General features: G+C 35.4%; 1 protein-coding gene across 4 annotated transcripts in view; it reads right to left on the bottom strand.

Annotated features, from left to right (window-relative positions):
* Positions 1-22,419, bottom strand: part of LOC102686174 (astrotactin-2) — a 627,894-nt gene that overhangs the window by 374,965 nt on the left and 230,510 nt on the right. For 3 of the 4 annotated variants that reach the window (XM_069183294.1, XM_015367152.2, XM_015367153.2), the window contains one exon: positions 4,018-4,122. The exons of the other annotated variant lie outside the window; for it this stretch is intronic. In XM_069183294.1, the coding sequence (XP_069039395.1) occupies positions 4,018-4,122 (105 nt within the window). The remainder of the gene's footprint in view (positions 1-4,017; positions 4,123-22,419) is intronic. 4 annotated transcript variants of the gene reach the window in all.

The raw sequence follows: 22,419 nt of genomic DNA, 5'->3' as shown, positions 1-22,419 counted from the left end.
TTATTAAAATAAAGAAGAATGTATCTGAGTGCAAGCAATCACCCACTTGAGTCAATATCTGGTTGAGGCACCTTTGGCCGAAATTATAGCCATGCATCTTCTTGGATATATCTCTCCAAGCTCTATACATCCGGACACTGCCACTGTCACCCATTCTTCTTTGTAAAATTGATCAAGCTCTCTCAGGTTGGATGGGAACCTTTGTTGAACAGCAATTTTCAGCTCCTGCCACAGATTCTTAATTGGACTGAGGTCCAAGCTTTGACTACAGTAGGCCACTCCAGAACAATTACTTTTAATTTGAAAGTCACTCCACTGGGGTTTTGGCTGTATGTTTTGTGTCACTGTCCTGCTGGAAGATGAATCTTCTCCAAAGGCCCTTGCCGACCACAGCAGATTTTTTTGGGGTCCTAGGATTTCTCTGTGCTTTGCTGCATCCATTTTGCCTTCACAAGTCTTCCAGGCCCCTTACAGAGTAAAGCACCACCATGCTTCAAGGTAGGCATGATACTCTCAAGATGAGCAGTGGTGTTACATTTGCAGTGGATATAGTACTTAACACTGAAGCCTAAAAGGTCAATTGTGGACCTTTCATACCAAAGAATCCTCTTCCCCTCGGACTCAAAGTCTCCCACAAGCCTTCTGGCAAACTGTAGTCAGGATCTGATGTGAGCTTTTTTATTCCCCCAACTATGGTTTTTGTTTTGACACTCTCAGATTCTCTCTCACTTGCAGCTGAGATTTGTGAATCACCTGGGCAATTGTTGTCATATGCACAATTTCTCCTGTTTCAGCTGTAGAAGACTGTAATTCCTTTAGAGACATTACAGAGCCTCTTTGTGGCCTCCCCGACAAGTGCCCTTCTCATCCAGCAACTCAGTTTTTGAGCATATCTAAAAACAAATGGTAGTGCCAGAACTTATTTTACTGTGTCATACCAAAGGGCATTAATACTAATGCAATCAGTAATTTTCTTTTTCATATTTATAAGGAATTTGGGAGGATCTGCAGAATTGTATTTTCACATTTACATTATAGAGTGTTTTCTATCAATCAATGGTAAATACTTTTGATAGCCACCGTAGGACATAGTAGCAAAACACCTGCATATAACTGTCACTGTAGAACAGTGCTAACACTGTAGAACAGCAAGGAGAGGACACATTGACACCAATGCAGATCCAACATGGAGGAACCAAGAAAAAAAAAACAGTTTAAGCAAGCTTTATGAAGACTAGCACAAGTGAATGATGTGTTTTCTTTCTAAATGTCAGTAAAAATAAACAGTCTAAAATTAGTGTAAGAAAAATAATTTAATCTCCCCCTAAATCAACAACCTGGATCTTAGTTTTGGTCAATAATCATTCAAATAAAGAAACAAGTCATGCAATGTGCAATACACCCTTAATTTAATGGACCAACAGAAGGGTAGCTGTATCCATTATTGCCAAATGTCCATTAAATCAAAAAATGATGTTTTTTCACACTATTATATGAGAAATATTGTTACAAATGGAGGGTTACTAAAATGGTAAAAATCAGGATTTGACCAAGCGATTTACTCAATAATTATATATAACCCCCAACTTTTAAGTGACTTCTAGCAGTATACCAGAGCGGGTGGTATACAGTAATTAGAGGCATGTGAATTCTTTGTTCCCCGGCACAGCTTTGTTGAGAGGAGTAATAATCCAGGCACGCTTGGTTAAACAAATATTTATTACAATGACAAAACACAAACTACACTACACATATCATACATACACACAAAGCTACTTTATGTACAGTATTTACAAACAATGCGTTTCACAGGCCTAACATTCTGGTCACCCAGAAAACCCCAGAATGCACCAACCATTAAACTCTTAATGCCTACAGAGGCAACATAAGTGATGAGCTGCCTTCTAACTAAATGCAACCTGCAGTTAAATCGCTCTCTCTGCACCCCAGATGCCACAAAATAAATGGGAGCCTATATCCCTTTCCATAAAAATGCACCCTAAGCAGGAAAGACGTTTCTAACTGAGGGATCTTTTACCCAAGAAACCCAAGTTCCCTAAAAACACAGAATAGCACGCCCTCTCTAATAAGGTTCAAATACTTCTCTAGTCAAATTTGATTTGAATGACCACGAAGTAGGGGCTCTCACCCAAATCATCTGGACTCCTCTCTCTTCTCCTTGTTGCCTGCTTCTTGTTTCTTCCTTTTTTTCCTCTTCTCTTAAAGTGATCTTATATTGTGTGTGTCTGTACTGCTTCTTGACAATCATTAATCCAAAACTTACCTAGATATACTAAGGTAAACTTAACAATTGTTTTTGCTCAAGGGACCCCCTAGACTTTGAAGTTAGAAGTGTTTACTCTTCCCAGTGTCACAAGCTTTAGCTAAAATCTAAGAGACACTTCTCAGTCACCTAAAGCTATAACAATATATATACACTACATGCTTTCTGGATCTTTTAACATTTGTAATCAACACAGTCAATGACAACTGTTCCTGAGTCTTTTTTATCATAAACACACAAGATTATTATTTAATGTATCATAAATATATTATATAAAATGTTCCAGTCAGGGTTACTTCCATGATAATGACCACCTGACTTAGATTTCTTTACTAGAACTGTATGGCACAACTAATAGAAACTGGTGAGACTCTGACAAACACACTCCATCCATCCACACTATATTATTCCTGTTCAAACCTAATAAGTCCCATGAGGAAAAAATCAATGTACAGTATGTTCCTCCTACAGTACGCCCAATACCAATTGCCAGACCGTATGGGAAACCATCGATATTCAAGCTTTTGAGACCTATATTGTTTTTTTATATTTTAATCTACTTTATTGTGAGGAAAGTCCAGTTTTGATTTTTGATTTTATAAACAGAACTTCCCTGTAGCAGATTTTGTCCATTAAATCCAAAATCTGTAAAATCTGTAAAAGTCCATGAAACCATGTTTACTGTACCATTCTTTTGCAAAATAATATTCGTAAATAACAATTTAATTTAATATTTTATTAATATTTTGCTTTGTTAAAGCATGGTCTGATTTTGTAAAATAAATGGCAGGCCACAGTGCATTTTTTTTATCTATTGTGAAAACGGAGGTGGATCATCTGATGAAAAAAGCAAAGAAAATAAGAGAAGGCAGAAGAAAGAATAGGCAAAGTGAAGTTCAAAGTTATATTTCCTAACTCCAGAATACTTTCCAGGAAGCATAATTACTGTCCTTACAGGAGCAAGGTTATCTTCTCCTCTCCCAAAACCAGACTGTTCAAGATAAATTTTCCATATTGCTGTTAGTATTAGTGACAAGCTCTAAACGACAGCTATAAAGGAGCCAACATTGTTTATCTCTACTACATGTTGTGTCTGTGAGATATTAAGGTATTTCAATAAATATGGTAACAAGATTTTTCTCACAATTGAATGCACATTTTCCAAGTGGGATTTTCATAGATAAGAGAGTCATAATACCATCAACTGCTTTATCATGACCCCACAGGAGTGTACTACCTAGCCATGGTAACTCCAAATAACAGTTAAAAGATAGATAACTTTCTTATATGTGGTCAAACATTAAAAGGGTGCAGCATAATTCAAGTCTTGCACACAAAGACCATGACACTGTCTGAAATTCATTACCAACTTAGCAACAAACAGACTTTACGTCAGATCATGTAAAGAGATATGAGTAGTAGGTGCAGAACTAATGGTGTAATCAGGAAAGACAAGACATACAGAACTTGCTTCTGTGACATGACAGTGCAAGATCAACGATCTTTAAAATGGTACTTGATGCCACCATCAAAGAAAGAAAAGTGGTCAAATCAAAGTCTGAATCCTGAGAATCAACCTAAAAAAAACCCTTGGTTTAGGCAAAGGAGAGGACTTTGCATTTGAAGCATTTGTATCATAACTACAGTAAAGGAACGTCAGGCTTAGGCAAACATAAGGGCAGAAAATCTTTCAGAAGCAGTGGGAAGTTAAGAAACATAGAGCCTTTTCCCACCTTTACTCCTGCGCCGCCCCCTGTGCTGTTCTGTGTAGAACTTGAGCTGAGTTTCATCATCTGCCTCTGATCCAGAGTCTCCAGTGCGGCCAAACATTGTGCCACCTGCAGAGAGGAGGAGAAGGAGGGGGAGGGGGGTCAGAACACACTATAGAAAATAGTGTCCAGAGAGACATTGTTACTTCTCTTTAATCCCCTTCTGAAGGTAATAACATCCACTCGAATTAAACAGATCCACCTTTGTAAAACTGAGCAGCACATAACACTGAAAAAATATTTTTCAATTCACTGTAAACAGTAAACAAAAACCAACAGATGTTGCAGAGAAGAGGTGAGATGCAAGCGGAGGAGAGAGGAGACATTCACAAACCCATTAGAGCTGGTAGGAGATGAGAAAATGAGCAAGTCTAAAAAAACGCTATATATGAACGTGTTCTAACAATGTTGGATAAAATGAAACATACCTCTTTTATTTAAAAACACATTTGATTAAATATACACTTTAGATCTGGATGCTATTTTGGGTGTAAGGAAAGTTACAGAATCTGGCCAATCTAAACACCAATTACTAAACCTGACACAAGTTAACTGTTTAAAAGTGCCCAAAAGGGTGGTGAATACATACAGTGGGTTTTAGACTTCTGAATAGGCACTGAACCCTGGACTGAGATGAGAAATGTTTTTTTAGGAAGCACCATGGCTTGATATGAGTCCAGCTCTCCATAGAAGAAGAAATTGGAAGCTCCACGGCTCCACTGACCACTCCATCTCTTTCACTTTGGTGTAGCTTTGTAGATAAAATCCTTCAGCAACAACCTTTTTAATGTGCCCTAACACCAAAGAAATAAAAGACTAGATGCTCTTTCAAGGACTTCACATATAGAACTCAATTGCATAAGAATACAGGATTTCAGATTTTATGAGTAACTAGTACCAAATATTGTTAAGCTTTTGAATGCAGAAACTGTTATTAAAATATGTATTGAATAATCACAAGCTGTTAAATGAATCTCAAACTTTAAAATTCTTTATAGCCATAAATGATATGCAAACATTCTCACTTTGAACCTCAGAATTAATTACTGCAAAGAACAAACAGTGCCATATGGATGGAATTTTAAAAGCCAGGAGTAGTTTTGAAGTTTTATTTTTTTAAAGCATGGTCATTCAGGATTATTGATTCCGTAGGTGCAAAGAGCTGTTTGCTTGATTAACTTGCCTGCCTGAAGCACTCTTCAAAGGAGCTTATAGAGCAAAGAACTTAAAAGGCACAGAGTACAACAAATCACAAAGCAATTACTAATCAGATTGCATGATGCCATTTATGAAAGCAAGCTGTTTGACAAATTTGCACAACTGAAGAACCAATGACAATTAAACGTATTGGTAAATATTGTGCACTGTATTCATATATGTTTGTTTTCTGAAGTTTTCTGTTAATTTTCTGCCTCCCATCAATCTTTCCTAAGACTCATCATTAAGTAACCAAGACTGAAAATAGCTATGCATACTAATACTCATTCACACAGTTATCTCCTTTACAGCTCCTTCTATCACAAACATATAAAAAAACACTTCTTTTCACATATTTTCTTAGATATTGTCCTTTGCTCAGTGATGAACCTAACCACTGGGGTCTATTTTCATTGACAATCGTGATCCGTTCACAAATCATTGATAGATCCCTCACCTGAGTTACAGCCCTCAGAACATCAGCCCCATGAAGAATTTTCACACCCAGAGGCAAATTCCACTTGCCCTTCCCTTTTACCTTTAAAACCTTTTTCTCACCAAGGTCATCAATCAAAACCTCTCAATTTTACAACTTAAATGTTTCAACTTGAACTCTTCTTACAGACCCACAATAAATCTGGTATCAACAACCTTCTAACAGATACAACCGTCTTGTCAAAAGTTAATTTCACAGTATCCAGTCACCATCCATGTTAGGCACTTTTCGCTACAACCAAAATCAATGCATTTCCTGCATATACAGCATAAAGCCAACAGCACATATAGATCATAAATACAGTATAGTCCCTCTGGCCATTTCATCTTTTTTCAAAAAGTGGCATGCTTGTTCAGCAACCTGATTTCCTGCACTCGCTGTACTGTATTAACTGTAATTTATACAGGGAGATGACAGGCTGACAGCTACAGAAAACATACCACAGCAGAGAAGATAATTTCAATTGAATAGTTCCTCGATTTTAACTCTCCTCATCATGATTACGCTTATCTTTCTGCCTGGGTCCTATTAAATGAATACAAAGACTCAGAGAAAATATCAGAAAAATACAGAAACCAAATTTTATCCTTCAACCTGATTCATAGATTTCAACACAGCACTCGCTGGTTAGCTAAATCTCATTCTCAGATTATGCAGTGATGAGACCAACTTCAAAAACCAAGGCTTTCCCAATGTGGTTTTCTTTCTTTGGCGGGGGAGATCCTTCATACATCATTGACAAAGCGATTCTACGGGTGTTGCGGAGGCTCTGTGGCTAAGGATCTGCACCTGTGGCTGGAAGGCTTTCGGTTCGTATACCATGGCTAGAAGAGGAATCCTACTCCGTTGGGCCCCTGAGCTAGGTCCTTAACCCCAACTCCTCCAGGGGCACAGTATATGGCTGACCCTGCGCTCTGACCCCATGCTTCTCCCTGTCTGTGTGTCTGTGTGTCTCATGGAGAGCAAGTTGGGGTATGCATAAAGACAAATTCTTAATACAAGAAATTGTATATGGCCAATAAAGTGATTCCTCTCTCTCTATTTTGAGTTCAATCTTTAAAGTAACTGACAAGAGCATGTAATGTAATGGTAATGGTATAAAAAATGTAATGGTATTAATCGAAGTGTACAGGATAAATTCTGACCTGGCTATAATTCCATTGAAGTAATCACTCAGTTTTCTACCTGAACTGTTGTGTAGGGGCTGCCTGTGTGAAATCTCACCCAGGTGGGTATTACACTTCAGTGATGGATGAAGGGAGTTGCCTTATACTGTATATGTAAAGCATTTTGGGATCTTTTGAAATGAAAAGCACAATTTAAGTACAAGGTAATTCTATTTTTTAATCATTGATGTTGATGTTGGATTGACATTCTCGTATATACCATATATCAAACTCTATTGAGAATATAGCATTAAGAAGGTTCTGATTCTCAAAATCAGATAACAGCTGACTATACCAGATGACTGAATAGAAATACAAACTGTATATTCAGCCTTCTGGCTTAATGTTTTATTACAGGCTCCAGTATATTACTGTGATCTTTAAATGTCAAATTTCTAAAGGTTTTAAGAAACATCTTCACAACACTACTGTCAGGTAGATACAGTTTCAACTTTCCTAAAGCAGTAGGCAATGGATAGAGCTAGTGCTCCCATTGTGAAATCAATTTATCTAGAAAATAGATAATTTAAAGGGAGCAGGTGTGTCATAAAACAAATACATGGCTCTTAAAATGCTGAAACTGCATTTATAATCATTTTAAAAAGAAACATCAAAAGAGATTAACTGAAATACTGAATTGAAATAATTTCAGCCCCCTGTCGTAAATCTCACAATACATTAAAGTACTGTTACATACTGTATCTATAAATGCTCCATGCACGTTTGTCCTCAGTAAGTATCTGCAGTGCGTCACATACTGTAAGTAGATGAATAACTCCACTGAGCTAAATGGCCAGACTTGTGACCTTACACTATCACTATAACAGATTGAAGTAGACTTCATTAATGGTCTATTGAATGAAAGGTTGAGATTTATACCACAGGCACAGAAAAATCTGCAGAAGAAAAAAGCTCAACTAGACACATTTCAAAAGAAAGGCAGACGTTGTTTTTGTTTTTTTTTTCAGAAAAGAGATGAAGGCACTGTGGGCTTAATTGAAGAGGATCACATGAAAGTTCTGGCAAACAGTGCTTTTGGATTACTATTGGCATAAACTGTACATCCAAGAAAAACAAAACAGCATGCTTACTGTATATACACAATGTGAAAGTCACAACCCAAGTTGTGTAATATATCATTACCACCATCTAGATAAATCATATTGTAGCTGGTGTCTTTCTCCACTGGAGCAGGAATTACAGACCAAAGCCCCATCCTGTTAGCCTGGATCGTGGTCACCGGTGACCACACCTGTCTCCCCAGTTGACACTTTTTATGTTTAAGATAAATGCAAGATAAACAATGTTTTTTGAAACCGCTCCACAAATTTTCTCACATGCACGTATTCTCCAATATCGTCAAAACAAAACCATAAAGTTTGTTTTCACAGATATGACACTATTATGCAATAAACCAATAAATTAATGAACTAGCAGAATCCCAATAAAAACACCCAGCCAGCACAGCATCTCAATATCATAAATTTTTACCAACAAAACCGCAAAAGCAAAAACCAGCAAATATATATATATATATCCCATGTTTTTACCTTATTCTGGAGCATGACATATATCCAAAATAACCCAGACTAGTTTAACTCCAGACCTGGAGACTATTGAACGTTATTGACTTTGTAGTAAATATTTGAAGACCGATAGCTAGAAATAAGGCTATCTGATTGGTAAAAACCACTGTCATTCATTGTATTTTCAGCCATTCAGAGCCCTGAATGAGGGGGTAAGACTTCCTCGCCTGCCTTTTAGCTGTCAATCATTGACTCAGAAGGGGTAATCAATCAGTTTTTTATCTGATCAGTTTCTTATCAGTGCTCCTTTTTTTCACACCAGAAGGCAACTCTGAGTTTTTTTTTCATTGCATAACATCAGATAAAGGCTCTCTAGCAGTGTCTAAAGGTTTTTATAGCAATTGCAATGGTTATTCTTATTTTCAATATTTTTATGATTTTTTATTGTAGGCGTGAAATTTCATTCCAGGTCCATCACAAAACATAATTTAGATTTTTTTCTAATTGATCAATTTGTCCCAGATTTTTATCCAAGCTAGAAGTCCCCGAGAACAAGGTTTTCAAATCATTCCCAGGCCCTTGATATGCATATAGTTTAAAAATCTGACTTCTGAAGACCAAAAAACCATTTTTGCCTGCTGTTTTTTGTTGGTTTTTTTCATATGTTTGTCTGCTGAGCGGACACATTAAGAAATATAAGAAACATGACTGTTCACACTCAAAGCCAAGGGGGTTACCTTCAATTTAAGACCTGATCCAGGCTCCTGCTATGTTCTGCTGCAGAGATATAACAAATTTTTAAGGGGGAGGAAATTGGCTAAATGTGTCAATGGTGAGAACTGGCTAAAACAGTGACCAGGGACACTGTTGTAGAATGTGCTGTCCTTTGGATGAGAAATTTAACTGAAGCCCTGACTACTTAGTCATTACAATTACAAGGGCAATGTTCTTAAAAAATGTAATGATATTAACCAAAGTGTACAGGCTAAATTCCGACCTGGCTATGATTCTGTTGAAGTAATCACTCAGTTTTCTACCTGAACTGATGTGTAGGGGATGCCTGTGTGAAATGTCACCCAGGTGGGTATTACACTTCAGTGATGGATGAAGGGAGTTGCCTTATACTGTATATGTAAAGCACTTTGGAATCTTTTTAAATAAAAAGCACAATTTAAATACAAGGTAATTCTATTTTTTAATCACTGATGTTGATGTTGGATTGACATTCTCATATATGATTCATAAATTTATTATTGTAGGTACCACATATCAAAAGCTATTAACAATATAGCATTAAGAAGGTTTTGATGCAAAGTGAAAATAATGAAATACTAATTTTTGTCTGTCATTCAATCTATCCTACAGCATTACTTAGTTTGCAGCTTGATATTTGGAAAAAACAAGCAAAACATAATTTATACTTGACAGAGAACAGAATTATTACATTTAAACCTTCCAGTAGAACATACTGTAGCAATGAAATGGTCAGGATTAAACACCTGTATCCAGTGGATTTTAGCAATGTTTCTAAACTGCCAAATAACGTAAAATAATCAGACCGTACACGTACAAAAAAAAACATAAACAAAGATTAATTTAGGTATTTGCTGCAGTAAGGCATATAAAGGTTTCTCAGCCTAACCAAAATGTCTACTTATGTACTGTACTACCAGGATTCCTAAATAAAAGTCAAATGGTAACTGACTCTGGGCTCACACTGGCAGATCCACTTATCCAATATTTTATTAATTACCTGGATATGTTGTTTATGCAAGTTTGCATCATATCTAAAAAACGATTCCACTGGTCCATGTAATACTTAACTGCACATCTAAATTCATAGTGAGAATTCACATAAACTAATAGCTTATCAATGGCAGTAAGCCAGTTAGGTGGAACACTGGTTGTGGTTGGTTGAGCCAGTTGAACGGCCACGTGAGAAACCTTAATGAAATGAAATTGTGACTCTAGTTTGTTTATGTAACCTTTTGTATTTTTTAGATTATGATCTTTAAGAAGTCAACATTTTAAAGGGTGATTTAAAGAAAATAATATTAAAGGATTAAAAATAAGTTATCTTAAGTGAAAAAGAAGTGGAGCCCAAGGCTTCTAGAAATGGTTTGTCTCTACAATCTCATAAATTATTTATTATAATGTATACAGTAGGCCCACATTGCTGGCCTCTAAACAATATTCCTTTAGCCCAATGAAACAAGTGATGTTGGACTAACTTTGCCATCTGCTAGTGGGCTATCTGGGCTGCAGTTTTTAAAGAATACATTTTATATAAATACATTTTAATAAAGAACAATGGTAATGAAACCTATAATACATTTTGGTTATTACTGAAAGCAGTTGTCTTTATATATTATATACGGTATAAGTGGTTGACATTTTATGGGTATTTTTCCATTTTCTAACAAGCCTGCAGAGAATTATATAAGTTAATACACATAAATTGTCCCTAGACCAGTATAATTACAGTGGATATATGTCATAACACATTTTCTCAAAAGGGGATTTCACATAGACAGATACAAAGAACTGTGAAAGTCACAATAATCCACATCCACATTTCATGGAAAATTTCCACACTGATAAGGTCTATGAGCAACCAGATGGATTTGTATGTGTAAAGTACTTCAGTGATGTTCATTGTTAAATCAATGAGCTTAACCTTTCCTCAAGTGTTTTAAAGGGCTTCTTTAATGAATGAAGCAGATTTTTACAGAGACTAGACTCAAGTGTTTCCTAAGCCTCCACATAGTGCATCATTCTTGGAAAGAGCTTTTTAGATCTGCAAATGAAAAAATAACTCATTCAGAAATTCCAAACATCAGCTGGGGCTTTCCAGAAACATGGAGAATAGCATTCCAATATTCCAGATGTACAATTACATTTTAAGACGTATAATATACAACATTGTCTTCACCTGAATCCCAACCAAGGAACTCTTTGCAAGCTAATGCTGCTTGATAGTGTATATATATGTTTGTTTCCATCATGTATCATTCAATTAAAATGCACAGTGTTTTTTTTTTGGTAGCTTCTAAAAGCTAGTATTGCATTAATGAGATCTGCCTCTTCCTCACAGTGCAGTGTGCAAATAAAGCTCCTGTTATCAATCAGCTTGAACAGGATGCTGCTATAACTTTGATTAGAAAAAGAATACACTTGCTATCATTTCTGATGGGGAAACCAGGAGTCCCTTAGGACTTTGTATTGACGTTATCTTGGTTTATTATCTGGGACTGTCAGCTGTTTCATCTTAATCGATCTTAACAACTCAGTTACTTATTATGTGGTTGTCTCAGACCATATTTTTGTTTTTCCTCAAATACTTATGAGTTTATCCTATAGCTGACACAATACAATTTAAAATGATTTATTCTAGAAGTGTACTCATATTTTTTTTGCCTGACTTGCATCTATAGGCAGCCCAGATTCTCAAAATGCTCATCAGGGCAAAGCATGACAATCTCCATGATCACAAAGTTACACATAGGATGAGTACATGGTAACATTTAAGAAGATGAAGTACCACTAAGGTTCTTCTAATTTAGCTAATCAATGACTTACAATGATTTTTAATTGATAAAAACAAACCTACAAGATGGAAAGACATTACACATACATTTGTATTCATATTGTGCTTGGTTGCCTTCCAAGTCAAAGGTAGTTGAGTTGTGCCAACCAAACACTTAAACAAGCAAACACAGAAATTATGACTTTCATTTCATTGAACATTCTGTTGATTTTGATATTATTTTGTAATTGAATAACTCAGTAAACATCTAAAATAATAATTATATAAATTAAAAAAACATAATAAAAAGCATTCCACAATACATACCAGATATTTTGAAATGTTAAATCCCTAGTACTGTTATTATTGGCACTATTAAGAAAAGTATTAACTCTCACCATTAAAAGCACATGATAGTTTATATTCTTGCTCATATAACTCATATTATAACATGCAAAATATCACTTCTACAAAACTCATTTCACATTCAAAAATAAGATATGCCTATTTAACAGTAGAAAATACTTTCCCCTTGTCTGCCCTTTGTAGAAAATATCATAGGAGATTAGTTCCTGGTTTGTTTTGTATATGTACAGTATATTATATTAATATAATAATATTATATGTATATGTACATTTTGTATATTCCACAGTGCATTGTGAACATTATTTTACGTGTTTTTGAAATGTCCATACTGTATATTGTTAAGCCTTGTAAAACTGTCTCTTCTTCAGTATTCTAAATAGGGTTAAGATAAACAAAATGCTTGCTAAATGATAACTTTAATATGGGCAACCTGCAGAGAATGAATAGAATATGGTTGACTAAATGAACTGTAGTTAAAAAGATGCAGGTGCTGTACTGGGAGCCTTTGAATTCCTCCCTGGCATCATTGGATTCTATCCTATCCTATTGTGTGTAGTATGGAGCTGTTTTACTTGTGTCCATGGTGCTGGGAGAAGGACAGAGAAGGTTCGAGCACTGCCACTGATGCAGTCAAGGGCTTATTGTATGGTGCTTCTACTTAATAATATGCAGGCATTCTTCCATCTTTCATGGTCTGCTGCCTTCCAGACATCAGTTTGGTAGCTCAGGTTGTGTTATGGGCAGCATGTTGAAAATCAGATGCCAGAGAAGTGGCTATCTTGGTCTATGCACTAATTCCATTTTCACACACTCATTCTGCTGTATTTATCTGGGTATTAAGGGTATAATGGACATGGCAAGCACTCAGGTGAAAATTTGATTTCTTTTTGTTGAGTCACTACAGTTCATTACAAACAATCTGATTGTGTTTTTGAATATTAAACACTGTATCGGTTGATGTAGAACCTGGGATTTTGTAAAAAATCAAATGGCTTATCTTTGCCATTACACCTGCAAGAACTTGTGGTAAAATATTAGCAGTTCTAAAAATAGTAAGAAAAACGTCTTACAATCACTATAGGCTTTGAGTACTTGGAGTCCTCACAGAAAGTGAGAATCATGCACTAATAATCCATTAAAAAAAACAAAGAAAACGAAAAAAGAAGGCAAAGACTGTGACAGGCAGAATAGTTAACAGGTACTAGGATAATCCACAGATATCCTGCTACAACAAGGCATAAAGAAAAGGAGAGTGCAGACAGAAGAGTAAAACTAGTCTTACTTACTATTAGATTATTATTAAACTCCAGCTGATAACAGGCATGAAGCAAATCGGTTACATCAAATTCACACAGGCCTCATTTCCGTATAATGCTTCTTAGGAAAAATTGATATTCCCTACTTGTATTGCAGTTCTTAGTTATGTTTAAACTGAATATTATTCAGAAAACAAAACAGTTACAATGACCAGAAATTGTGAAGAACTGAATTAAGAAGAAATCACCTCCTGCTGGTTCTAACTTATAACTTGGCTAACATGACTGGGTAGTTACAGTATATGGTGGTTACAGTATATTTTAATATAATATAATAACTCAGAAGTTCTTTAGTGGGTGAAATGAAGAGATGTTGCTATCAGATCACTCTACAAATTTAGCAGGTTTTATCTTTTAAAGCCTTTGCCTGCCATCAGCTCATATTTTCAATACCTCACTGTTACAAAACAACAATACAAAAAACAAAACTAATTCTTTATTTGAAACGTGTTTCAGTCAACGCCACTCAATTTCAGATAAACACCTTCAAAGACTTTATTATTTGCATTATTATATTTATATTTTATTTATCATTAGTTTATTTGGATTACAACTGCACAGATTCCATCCTAGAAAAAATACTGTATTGTAAACTGTTGTTTATTTTTTCTAGAATATTCTCAACTGCTCTTTTGTCTACAAAAGTTAGGCAGAATTATTATTCTAATTGTAGTCAACTCATCCATTTACTAGCTGTAGAGATGGTGTAATGAAAAACTGAACAGCAGATATTCTATACAATAGATTAGCATGGGGACATTGCTGTCAGATCCAGTGCAGATAAACTATACATTTCAGATGTTTGACTCTATATAGTTCAAAAGCTCAATTTGATCTGAAATGGAGTACAATATATTTTTCAGTTGCTTAGTCTTTTTTTGTGCAGAGTCAGCCTTGCTAAAAGTGCCTATATCTCAATCTGAGTTAAAGTATTGTAGGTGGAGCAGAACATGACAAAGTGTATAATTTATTGTATTGATGGCATTCCTCCTGAATTTTATCTTTTAGACTTATTGGGCTCAGTTAGATCCTCCTATATTCCACATAATACATAAGGCAGTTGAGAAGTTATTTTTCCGAAGTGATGCTAATACTACCATTATAATCCTATTAATGAAAAAAAAGATTCTGTACTTTCTGCAAGTTGTCATCTCATTTCACTGATTTTCTTGGCCATAAAATGTTTCATAAATGCACTTTCACTTCAGTTGGAGATTTATATGACTAAATTACTTCACCACAATCAAATTCTATTTTATTTTAAGAGCATATGGCTTCTGATAACATTTTCTGTATTCTCCTTATTACATTCATGAATACAGACATATAGACACTGTTTCCCCTTGTACCTTTGGAGATTCAGAAAGCTTTAGATTATCCTAAATGGAAATATTCTGTTCTGCTTTCAGGTATCAAGTATTCTTCCAAACTAACTACATCTAGAGGCACTTTCATTGTTGTTTGGCTTATTCTTGGTACTTCTAAGACAGGTTCTCCATCAATGTACTACTTTTCTCATTATCACAGGTAATAATATTGAAGATTATTATTGGACTATGAATGTCTCTTACTCCCTGCCTCATCTGATATTTCAGTAATTTTAATGCTCAATCAGGGTATAAATCAAATGATAAAGCTAGCCTTAATCTGACTGTGCCAGTAGTCAAACACTAATACTGATATTTACTTCTTTTTGTAAGCTCACAGTAAACAACTTTAATTACACCTTTAAACAGGCTGATATTCACTAGAATAGATGGACTCATTTCCTTAATTCTCCTCGGGCATATGTCTCTATAACTAAAATGAATGTGCTTCCTCAATGGAATTATTTGTGGGTTCTTTGATTTGGCTTTTTCTACCCTTTGGTTATTTGGACAGATTACATTCAGGAGTTTCTAAATTCATATGGAAAGGGAAGTAACCTCATCTTAAATTATGCACTCTACAGCATTTTAACTGTCTATGGGAGATCTGAATATTCCAGATTTATTTTTTCAGTTTTATTTTTTATGCCTGTGTCTGTGTCCTATGCCTGTTTAATTCAGACACCTCCCTATCATGCTGGCACTCGCCAAATACACCTGAATATCTGTTGTATATACTCTGACCTCTTTGATATATGTAGAATCTATTTAACCCCTATCTATTTAAATTTAATGTTAAGCAGACTTAAGAAATCACAGAAGACACTATATGCCCACTCTCTGTTTTCACATTATGATATACTGGAGCACACAAAGGCAATTCATTTTCCTTTGCCGATGTAGCTGCTGGTGTGATGTTTTTTTTTTTTTACATTTTTATTTATTTTAGCCTCTAATGCAACATTCTTCCCTGTTTTGGCCCTATCTTGTTTAAGTGCTAATTATTTCTTCAAAATGTGCTTTATATACCTTTTGTTGTATAACTATACAGTTTAAAAATATACTGTATATTTCAAAGCACACCCACATTATGATGACATTTTCTAAGTGGTTGTCTCTTGTTCTTCTTACTCTGTCTTGATTGTTTGAAAACATTTGATCGATACAGGCATTCCCCCTGGTAGGTGCTCTGACAAACAGGAATAAAGCCGTCGGTAGTAAAGTCTAACATTTCAGTTTCAGCGGCAAATATCCCTGACGGTTTTCACAATCCTTGCAAGAATGATTATACCTTCTTTTTTACACTCTGAATTTGGTAATATACAGTATAGTATACTTTTAACACTATACCTTGTGAATGTTTTGTTTCTCATTGCCATATTATTTGATTCATTTAGGGTATGTTCCTGCTCCTGAATGCTCTTTTTGATATTTGGTCCTATCCTTTCACTTCTTCCATCTTGTTGTTGGAAACATTTTACTGTTTGTTACATTCCTCTCTTTAAACCATGTTTCCATGATTCCAATAGCTGTCTTGGTGAAAATGTAAGAAAGGCAAAGCCCGCAGTGCCTCAAACCATTCTATGTGCCTGAAAGAGTATTTTATGTTAGATTCTGTCGCAGGTGTCTTTTGCTGTTTCATTTTCTGTCCTGGCCCAGCTGCTTATTTTAAGTCATCTGCATTTTAATGAATCAATTAAAAGTCACTCCCCATTTGCTTTTGGCCATTATAATAGCAGAACCCATTCCCCATTACTTAGCGTGATCACAGGGGAAGAGTTCTGACTTGATTGTTTAATGGAACCCCAGAGGCACAGAGCACGCTACAACAGGTCTTGTGCCTCTCTCTTGACTGGGGATAAAAAGAGCTCTGTGTCTCTATGGATTGTTCAGAGAATGTGTTTGGAAATGTCACAGTTGTCTAAATGAGAGTATTAAAATGGATATTAATTTCAATGTCCATTGTTGATATGAAAAACAAAGTTATTTTCAGATGGCATACAAAATGAACTAAAGAAATGCAAAAAAAAATTTAAGAAGTAGCAGCTACAATATAAAGTTTTATTACACAATGCTTAATCTTTACAGCATGATACCTGGGGCTTTTGTCAACAATTTTCACATCAGTATGTTTGTACAGACATAGTGGTCAAGCAGCCTATTGTAAAGTACAAAGGCAATTTATATTTTGAAATTATTCATTATCTCACAGCCAGTTACTTCTTCCTGTTTATTTTTTGCCTATATATTTTTAAGATGATTTTTAATTTACTTATCTTCACTAAGTTTCACACCATTTACTTTACACAAAAATGCATTTATATCCCAACTATTTTAAATCTGACTGAATTTTAGTATTGCATATTCTGTTCTAGTTTTCCCTTGTCACAAGGCAGTTTAGCCAAGCTCAAAATGGAAATCTCCTCTATCTTCACCTTCCATTTCTCATATTTGTTTTTTTTTTCTGGATGTATAAATAGACTGCTGCACCTCCGCTTTCTTAAATAAGCAATTTTAAAAGTCCTCCACTAAGGGTACCACTGGCACTGAACTCTATAATGTAGAATCTGCAGAGAGAAAGTGCTGACAGCAATAAAGTTTCTCATTAGTGAAGATGATTCACTTCTGTCCTTAACTTGAACCACCAAGAGAGGAGCCTAATGAAGGCTCTATGCTTTAAATGTGATGGTTTGCTACACATTCAGGAGGCAATCTGCTGGCACACATGCTACTGAGAAAATTCATGCCTACTGTACTAAATATTCAGCTAAAATACACCAGTTAAATGTTCCAATTAAAGATTTCCAGAGAAAATCAATGGATGCACAGACATCCTGTGTCTATCATGGAACTACCAATGCCATTTCTCTGTTCCAAACCACTGAACATAGCTATTAAATTTTCATTATATTAAAAGATCAGCTCAGTCTGACTAGTCTGAGTTCTTAATTCACTTAATTCAATTGACCCCCAGACTGAACTGATTATTTACTAATTAAACCATTGTATTCAGATTTGCAGCCATAGGACATTTTAAAAGTCATTTTAAAGTTACCTAAAATGTTTCTACAAAACTGAGAACTATACTCTTTTAGGCCTTTTAAAAAGTCTAACCAATCGCATTATTAATCCTGTTATGGGTTCTATTAAGGAATCAAAGAGTCCAGCTGGCATCAAAACCACCAAATACCTCCTGTGATGCCAAGGATGAGCAAACTCTGCTTTATATTGATATTCAGCCCAGTACGACAGTGGCAGTTCAGCTGCAAACTTGTCCTAATTGAAAACGGTCAAGTGGAGCATGTGGTATTCACTCATGGTGACTGATCGATTAACCAGTATGAGAATGAAAATATATTCCTCTGTTCCATGCGCAGTCAGAAATAATACAAATACATTTATAATAATAATAATTTTCTGGACACTCCACTCAAAGTGCATTACAGATAATGGGGGCTCCCCTCTAACACCACCAAGGTGAAACCCATTTGTCATATTCACAAAATACCAACACCAAATGTCAGATCCTGAAAAGTACAAAAGTACAGAGAAATATAAGGCACATGATTAAAGCAGAGGTTAATTCCATGCTGGAAAGTGAAGAACACAAACATCTTTTTCTCCTTTCTTTCTAATTTTCAGTGAGTTGTTCTTTGGGAGCTACCAACCATTCCCACTTAAATCTGCTTACTTCTGTAATGAGAAATTTACCTTAAACTATAGTTTCTTACCATTTTCTTATTCACTGTGCAAATATTCTTCCTAAAAAAAATAAAGCATTGAAAAGTAATCCACAATATATTCACAATATGTCCAGCCTCATAAATGTACCCTCCATCCACTTAAAGACCATTTAACATAATCATTTTACCATATTCACTGCTTCTCCTGTTTTGAAGCAATAGATAAAAACATGAACATCTGTGTCCTTAAATGATGCTGTATAAGGTGAGCACAAAGGTGCTGGAGAAATAAAGTGACGTTTCATGAAAGTAAAGGTGTATGAGTATTTTATACAGGATATACCAATCCCTGCTTGTGGATCATTTGTGTTTGTTCTGGTATGAAATTCCTTAACTAAGTCAAGAGTGTCCAATACTGGTATATCCCATTTTCCTATGAATCCCCTGAGAAGTGTTCGCACAGTGCATTTTAAAATTTACAGAAATCACAGAAGACTACAAAAATTATAGGACATACAGTACAAGTAGAAAATTAAGCAATACACTCCTTTAAGCATAGCATTTGACTAAATAGGGAGTAAGATGACAGAGTTGGCACTTAATCTTAGTATACAGAATGTGTAGCCTTTTGTCTAATAAAAGATAAAATTACAAAAAATAGAAGCTAAAATGTTTTTTTAAGGTCTGCTTTTAATATTGTGTAATAACATAACGAAGGAAGTATAAAAGGTTCATTGTGTGCAATAAACAACGATAAAACTCTTAAATCATAAGGACCCACACATTCGCATTTCAATTTCCTTCATCAAATCAGTGGAGCCCCTGCTGGGACTCAAATGTGCACACTGTGACTTACTTGATGGACAGAAGTAATTCTCCCATTGGAGTCTCCTGCTGATTACTCTGGCACATCCATTTAAATTTGAAAAGGTTAAGCATGATCTACCCAAAACAGCAGGAGTCATAATTATGTACCGACATCTGTTTCCAAATAGCATCACCTTCAACATGTATCTGTAGCAAACAATTCGGATCTGGAGATACAGAGAACATGTGAGCAGATCTGGGAACTAAGGGTGATAAATGACAAGAAGGCAGGGCTAGCTGGTGGCACAGGCTGAAAGCAATGAAAAATGAGCTTGTTAAGAATGCTCCCTTTCCATGTTTCAGCATGAGTTAGAACAAAGCACTCAGCCTTTCAAGCCATGCCAAGGTACAGGTCATGCAATATTTTAAATGCACAATAGCAAATTTAGAGTTAAAGTTAGACTAAATATACTTAATAGAGATGCACTGTGTTTCCTGTATTGCAAAATAAACAGTGCTTATCGAATCTTTTAATGTCTAAGTACTTGAGTGTATAAATATTGCATCAGCTGTGGAGTCCATAAATCCTTACAAATAACATCTTATTAATTGTCTTTCAGAGACACCCTACAATTGAAAACATTTGATTAAAAAAAAACAAGAAGTTATAAATTACAGCCTGGGGTAAATCAGTTTAAAATGCAACATTCCATTTAAGTAGACTATTGATGTGAGTCATATTAAAATAAATTAAGCATTGCAGGGATGTCTTTTTTATTTAAGTTTGTGAATTACTTCAAGATTCATCTTCACTACGTCTCTTGGGCCTCCTGTTAATATGTTAATAAATCTATGGGATTTATCTTCAAGAGTTCAAGTAGAAAAATAATGGAAATAGCCTTTTCTGTGAAAAGTTCATACTTGTTTTATGAACAGGTCTATATGTCTACTCAGGGCAGCATGCCATCATTTATGATGCAAGGCTTTAGATTTATGGAGCTCTTTATGATTAAGTGGTATTACTGTACCACATATTCTGTTCAGTACTTTAGGGTACTATTATTACAAAAAAATATGTTGTTGTGCTGAAAAAAGAGTTCAAAGAAAAGCAACAAGAAACACATATGCTTTCATAGGCAGGCTTTGCACAGTCAATGCAAAGACACTGAATATCTTAACTTCTCAGCAATTATTATAATTCCATTTGAAATAAAGGTAGTTTACACAAAAAATGGAAACCAATGTCAAGGATTTTTTTTTTGTTTCACTATGTGTGGATTGCACAGCCTGCAACCGAGAAAGTCAAGTCAACTCATGCCTCACTGATTAAGGTGGAAAACACTGTTTCAGGACTGATTTGAAAAGATCAGATCTTCAGATCTGGTGACTAAGAAGGCCATGGCATAGGGATACTATCAATATCATGCTGATCAAACCATCATGCAACCACAAGTGCTCTGTATGGATTTTTCAACCAACCTCCTGGATGGAAACAAATTCTGGAACAACAGGGTGAAGATGAATGAATCCTGGGCGAATGAATGAGTTGAATTAACACATGCTGCAGAAATCAATTAAACAGATGGACCAACAGGTTTCAGAAATGTTATTCATTTTCACACACTTTGATTAAGGCTAAAAGCAAAAAGTTGGATGAATTCTAGCATCTATTTAAAAAAAAAACAAAGATTATACATGTATTTAGGTTATTTAGACCATCTTGCTCATTTGGTTTATAGCAGATTTTGCAATTGAAAAATACAAAACAATCTAACAAATCTAGAATTTTAGGACCAGGGTTTGAATATTACACAAAAAACAGCCCCCCTAACCATGTTGCTTCCGAGTTTGAAGCTGATAACGGAGCCAAGCCAGGGACATGCACACTGATCAGGCACGGGTGCAGATCCTTGGAAGGCTCTGAAACACCTACTGTACCCCTCACTCACATAAGGTATGATTGGATGACAAAGGGTCGCTGAACCAGAAGTAAGTTTTAAAAGTCCTGTCCCCTTTCTTGTTCCTGTGCAGTTTGAAATTTGATCACATATTGATTTGGATACCTTTATTTTGTGACAGGGATGTGACAAGAGACTGTGAAGTTCTGTATTTTAGAAAGTATAGAAACAAGTGATTGTTTTTGCTATTGTTTGCGAGAGCACCAGGTTTAAGAGCTACCCTTCTAATACAGGACCGATCCATTTTTTTGAAGGATCTCGGAGAACCTGCTTCAAGGATGTGGCTCTTATTCCAGAGAGCCACTTCAAACACAAGAGCCAGCTTTACAATTAGCCTTCTCCATTTGCAAAACGTTCACCAGATTCAAAGATGAACGATCACCCAAACCTAAAACATATGAGGCAAATTTCAGAAAAAGTATTTGAGTAGTCTGTGCATGTCAAATAAATACTGAAAAACATTAACAATGGACATAATTACATATCTGTGTTCACTACCTACAAGGTCTTTGCAAGCCCTTCAGGAAAAAAGTGATTTTTTTTTCTTGCCTTTTCACTTTCTGATAAATGCCATACAAGCACACTGCTAAATCACTGTGAATCTGACAATGGGTATCATCAAGCAAATGCAGCTGTCAGAAGAACAAAAAATAAAGCTGAGCAGATATATCCCTCTGTTCCAGAAACATAGATAACTGTAACTATAATGCAGCCTTCGATTGCTTGATGGGTGAGTGACTGTCTGTGGCAGAAATTTCAATTACACCAGACTGTGATATAGAAGCAGGGTACACATTCAGTAGATCTATTACCTTTCTTCCATTATTAGCATGGTACAAAAAATCAGACTTCTTCTAGAGTTACAGTTTTTTATAAGGTTTAAATCAGACTGATTGAAAAGCAGGCTTTATTATTTGTGCATTGTGCTATGCTATATGCAACCTTTTGCTCTGTAGT

This window comes from Lepisosteus oculatus, chromosome 24 (assembly GCF_040954835.1).
Source record: "Lepisosteus oculatus isolate fLepOcu1 chromosome 24, fLepOcu1.hap2, whole genome shotgun sequence".
Taxonomy (NCBI): domain Eukaryota; kingdom Metazoa; phylum Chordata; class Actinopteri; order Semionotiformes; family Lepisosteidae; genus Lepisosteus; species Lepisosteus oculatus.
The sequence above is the reverse complement of the archived record's forward strand: the minus strand, read 5'-3'. Positions and strand labels throughout refer to the sequence as shown.